At 41.6% G+C, this 6,000-nt stretch overlaps 1 protein-coding gene across 1 annotated transcript in view; it reads right to left on the bottom strand.

Moving 5' to 3' along the window:
* Positions 1-952: 952 nt before the first annotated feature.
* SRGAP1 (SLIT-ROBO Rho GTPase activating protein 1) overlaps positions 953-6,000 on the bottom strand; it is a 133,285-nt gene continuing 128,237 nt past the window's right edge. Inside the window, exon 22 of the mRNA XM_066634383.1 lies at positions 953-4,298. Within this exon, the coding sequence (XP_066490480.1) occupies positions 3,921-4,298 (378 nt within the window). The 3' untranslated portion in view covers positions 953-3,920. The remainder of the gene's footprint in view (positions 4,299-6,000) is intronic.

Here is a 6,000-nt window from a genome sequence, read left to right as displayed (position 1 = left end):
CATCGATTTGTACAACGGCATTATAATATTAGCTGTTTTGTTCTCAATACCTTTCCTAATGATTCCAAGCATAGAATTGGCCTTCTTTACTGCCACCACACATTGGGTCGACACTTTCATCGACCCGTCCACCACCACCCCAAGATCTCTCTCCTGATCTGTCACAGACAGCTCAGAACCCATCAGCCTATATGAGAAGTTTTGATTTTTTGCCCCAATGTGCATGACTTTGAGAAAATGAGAAAATGAGAAAAATGCTTTGGGACATTTAATGAGTTATTGCTTCCTACTGTCACCCAAAGTTCAGTGCCTGTGAATAGTTGCATAGATATTATAGCAAGCATCTGTTTGTCATTGAGACAAACTTGTGGGATATAAATTATTTCAATAAATCAATAGGAGACATGGCCTGATTCCAGCCATGATTCCAGCACATGCTCAGAATGGTGACTACCTGTCTGATCTGTGTATCCATGGCAGGCAAATAAGTTATGTTGCTCTTATATAGACACATAAGATCCTCTGTACAGGATTTTGTATAGCTTAGTAATCAATGGTGAACAACAGGATCCTGTTATAGGACAATGTCTGTTTTGAGTTCCTGGACTGTAGTACACCCACTCCTAATTTTTTTATGCTGGCTGGCAGAGCAGTTTCGGTATTTAATGGGCCTGATGCTGCCTTAATAGCAGTACCTACCTACTTGACTGCTAACATCCTACCTGCTCAATCTGCATAATTGTGCATAAACATTGCAAGACTGCTCTCTCCTTCAAACTTACTAACCTTGTAAAGCTGCCCTGTATCTTCCCGTCACTTAGGGAAGGGGGGAGGGAATGCAACATAATATGAAGCAGATAGTAGTTACTGAACATTTGCAAAGATATGCATGGAAAACACACTGACAATTACACACCATTAAAACAAGACACAGACAGCTATTCTCCTTTATTATAAAGTTACACTATGAGAAACAAATCTGAATGTATATTGAAGTCGGCAATGGTACATGCCAAAATGTACAGTACTATACATAAAAGTGCATTGTCACAACAGCTTAACAGTACATTTTTTCTTCTTCTTTCAGGACTGTGCAATTGTAACTTTTCTGTTCTTGGAGAATGGAAGGAATGCAATGAGAGTACAAGAGCCGAACATGAAATGGAAATGCAACAGTACAAGGCTAAAGCTCCTCTAAAAATGTAAAGGCACTTCACATGTACATACTACGGATGTACATTGACACAATTAGGTAACAGTCAACAAGCAGAAAGCTACCAGCACTGCAATCTATCAAACTGACAGTCAAGGACAATACTGATTCCATTAGGTACACAGGCAGGACTTTTGACGGTGCCTGTCGTCGTATCGTCTTTCCTGGTACATACCCATTCACTATACTTGAAGTAGCTATAATAAACCATCAAACACACATTTTTACTCATGTGAATGCTGCAAGTGGAAGCATTCACTAAACGCACTGTTCTAATATTTTTCTTCACTAAACAATTTCTAATATAAGCAATATGAAGGCCAATACAGTTATTCAGACATATAAAATTTCCCTATGCAGATTCAAAATACAGGCACCCACCTCAGTTATGTCACAATCTATGTAATTAAAATCACTAGGCTAGAACTGCACTTAAAGGAAAGCTGACACTTCTGTTTGTCCCAAGGTCCAAGAGTTGGGCTACATAAGACAACAGGCTAGTATGGTCATTGCAACATTTTAACAATGATTGGTGTTGGCTACATGCTTTCACTACAGTGTACAGGACCTTAGTTAAGTCTCCAGGGTGCAGTCAAGAGATATGTGACAGAGTTCCTCCCTACATGGTGGCAACTTTGGTGAGTGTACGATTTCCTATGGTCTCGTCTCCCATGGATACAACACAATTCAGAAGACTACATTCGGAATCCTACAGTTTAATCTAAGCATGTTTCCACAAAAATAAATCCCACTGAGTTCAATGGGTGAGTGTGCTTAGGACTGCACTGTACGGGGACTTTTCTTTTTTTACCTTATTAGGCAATCCAATTAAGGACTTATATGAATATCACCGGCTATTTGGTTTCAAATTCAGGCTTGTAAACTGTCGCTTGCCTGGTATAGGAGGTGAGTAACAGTTGCCTCCAGAAGAAAAGGGCAAGGAAGTAACAAAAGATAGTTCTTTTTTTTTTCTTTTTTAGACCATCAGTAACCAAACATGACAATGTGCGGGCAGGCAAGCTGATGCGCATGTTTGTAGGCTCATAACGCTCATGAACATTTTTGCAAGACTATGTAAATGTCTCTGCCATGACCGGGTGTCACGGCACACAGCATCCCAGTCACCTAATTATAACCAGTAAACTGCCATGATAATAAATCAGTTCCAAAATCATGATAATAGCAGTTCTGCCAAACTGTTACACACTAACAGGTTGTGTCACAGGACAACTACTTTGCCCCCATTTATAATTCCACAATGTGTGAAAAGTATTTTGCTGGAAAAAGTCAAGTCCTAATGTGACAACAAGTGCTATGAGAGAACAAACCCCTTATTTGGATCCAGTTTTGCATGTACAGTAGGATATTGTAAGAATCTCCTCCACCCCTACCCATCCCATCCCATCCCACCCCAGTTTATCGAGGAGTTCACACTCCAAAGCTGGTACTTACACATGATTTCAGTTAAGTGGCTGACTGATTAACAACACAGGATAAATTAGCATGTAGAGGAAGAAGGTGACCTTGTAGAACATTCATGGAAATGATATGGCTTAGTGTTAGTTTGTGCAAAACAGTTGTACAGTTAGTTCATATGCAACAGCAGCAGCTAAGACCCTAATCATGAAGCACTAAGCAGGCTGATAGTTTTCACTCACACATACACAAACATGAAAAAAGTACTGACATTTTCCATTTGGAAAAAAAGTGGTTCTGATATATTTTATTCAGATTTTAGAGTAGAAAACAACATCTTTGCCCTGTTTCGTCAGTAGGAGTCATTCCAGTTTAGAAACAGATAAGTCATTTTAACAAACAAAGAAATGACACAATTCTTTTTTACATATTGTGTATCATAACCAGTGAGAATACAGCAGCTTCAAACCATGGGTTTCACAATCTTTCTTTCACACTTTGATCAAGCCCAAGGAATGTTAAGGAAAAAAAAAGTTGTTCAACTAAGACATTTTACTGCAGAAACATCCCAAGTATTGGCTCATAAGATTGTAAACATGTTTTGTAGTGAATTGTTTGTGAGAAGGATTTGGTGAGTAAAAATCTAGCTTTATTGCAGTGCAACAAGCCTGAGTGCAACCACTGGAAGCTACTCAGTAGCCTCTTGACAAAAGTATTTACTTTAATTTGGAGAGCTGCCATCTGCATCAGTGTAATAAGCACATTCTTTCCCCAGACTGTACTATATGGCCAATGTGTCTTGATTCCACTTTCCCTGTTCACTTCATATAGGCCATTTAATAATTCTCAGGTGCCAACTTACAGCCCTTACCATATTGGATCCATACTGGAGCCAATTATACAAACAAATCTATTAAATTAATCCTTTTCAAATCAACATTCATAAGAGTTCCTTATGAAGTCTAAACATTAATGTAAAGGTTTGAACTCTGTGGGGTTGCTGGCTGTGACCTGTGGTGCTTTGATTAGAAAAGGTGCAGTGTGGAAGTTTCAAGTATGTGTTCCTGTTGTTTTAAAATGACTCACTGAATTGTCCAGTTTAAAACTGAACCCATCTTAAATGCCCACGTTCATGTAGGTAGCTCAAGACATTATATTAAAAACATGTGAAGACAAAACCTCTGCCATTAAAAATACAAACTAACTGTGTTGCGGAACCCAGGCATTTCTCAGTGATCCACTTTTTTGGGAGTTAACTCCATGCTTGTCACGTACATTGACAAGTTGGGTTCTACATTGTGCAAGACTTGTCTGTTGGACCTTGGGAAGGAGAGGAAGGGCCTATGCTTGGGTTTGTTTTTGGAAGAACGACAGGCTTTGGCCTAAGGGCAGGTGGCTTCAGTTGCACTCCCATTCTGGGTGCCACCAGGGGCTTGAAGGTACTCATGGTATCGCTGGAAGAGCTCGTGCTACGCCGAATCTGAGGCTCAGTGTTTCTTAACACCACACTGTGAAGTGGACTCAACAATTCTGTTGAAGTGGTGCTGGAAGGAGAATTTTTCATTTGTTCCAAGGTATCCAGCACAACATCTGGAGCATGTTTTGCAGAACTCTGACGCTCTAGTTCCCGGAGTTCATTCAGAGCTGTGTTCATTGTTTCTTCAATATCCTGTTCAGAGGAAGAAACGCACCAATGAAAAATAAACGCTAAGTACCAAAGAGAGCGCTAGGGACATCCAGACATGACATTACAATTGCTTTATGCATTTGCATCAAACAGCTGTCAAGAAAAAGTGAACCTGTACTGTATTTTGAACTTGTATATTGCAACTACAAGGCCCATATAATCAATCAATTGATCAAGATTAATCAGTATTATTTAGAAATGTCAATACATCTACAGATAACTATATCATATTTATAGGACACATGTTGACCCCATTCCAGCTGACATTAGTCGTCACTGAAATTATATTAGTTATGTGATGGGCAGCCCAATCCTACCTAAATCCCCATGTGGTGATGCAGCAACGCTGGTGTGCATACTGCTATATCCTGTGAAGTATTTTTGGCTGCTGGAGGTCTCTTTGGGCTAAGCAGACATTTTCCTCCTTACTCCAAGGTAAGCCTCAGCAGTGGGTGCAAAGCACTAAGTTTTGCAGGAAGCCTCACCATGGTGTGCAAGTGGCCCCTCCTCTTTGGAGCCATTCCAGGTGGGTGGAGCAAAACAGAGGTGAATGACAGAGGAGACCCAGAGAAGAGGTGAATGCCTCCGTTTTGCGCCTGGAATAGCTCTGAAGGGGAGGGGGAGGGGCCACTTGCACACTGCAGTGAGGCTCCCTGCAAAACTTAGTGTTTTGCACCCCCTCCAGCTATGCCACTGGTTCCAAGCTCATTTAGTAGAAAAGCTGAAGTGGGAGAAGGGAGCCACAAGCTTTCAGGGAGGAAAGAGAGATGGGCTTGTTTAGTTGCCCAAGAGAGTTGAACCTTGTTTGGCTAGAACAGGGGTGCCCCAACCCCGGCCCTGGGACCACTTGCAGCCCTTGAGGACTTGCAAGCCAGCCCTCAGGGTGACCCCAGTTTCCAATGAGCCTCTGGCCCTCTGGAGACTCGCTGGAGCCTGCACTGGCCTGATGCAATTGCTCTTAGCATGATGGCCAACTGTTTGACCTCTTGCATGAGCTGTGGGACGAGGGCTCCCTCCTCTGCTTGTTGTTTTATGCCTGTGATGCAGCAGCAGCAGTGAAGGAAAGGCTGGCCTTTTATAGGCCTTGAGCTATTGCAAGACCTTCAGTCATTCATTGTTCCATTTCTAATATATTCATTTATGTAAATTTATTCAAATTTGAAACGTAAATTAATTCTTTTCTTTCCTGGCCCCCGACACAGTGTCAGAGAGATGATGTGGCCCTCCTGCCAAAAAGTTTGGACAGCCCTGGGCTAGAACAAAAGAACACTATTTTCTTTATAGTGAGGAGCCAGAGGAGGAGAGGAGCCAGTCACAGACCAAACAAGAACAAGACCAGGTGTTTCCTGCTTGTCTACAGCACAAAAACTATGCTTTGAAAGTCAAAGTTCAAGGGCCCTTCCAGACACCTTAGCAAAAACACATTTTATCTTTAGCGCTATTGTGGTATTTTCAAGTGCTTAAGCAGAAGCACACAGAAAGCCTTGGTGCGATGGCAATTGCGGGCAAACCCCCCTTGTTAAACGGCAAACCGACAAGGCTGCTAGTTCCCAGGCTGAAGTGTGACAATAGCTGATACAGCACTCTGAGAAAAGAAGCACCCATTGTTCTCACCCCTGTATGAGATTCTAATGTGGCTTTATCTGAGAACCGAATGTAGCAATGTTGCAAGTACAATAAAAAC

Source organism: Tiliqua scincoides, chromosome 7, assembly GCF_035046505.1.
Source record: "Tiliqua scincoides isolate rTilSci1 chromosome 7, rTilSci1.hap2, whole genome shotgun sequence".
NCBI classification, from domain to species: Eukaryota; Metazoa; Chordata; class Lepidosauria; order Squamata; family Scincidae; genus Tiliqua; species Tiliqua scincoides.
This window is presented reverse-complemented; position numbering and strand designations above follow the sequence as displayed.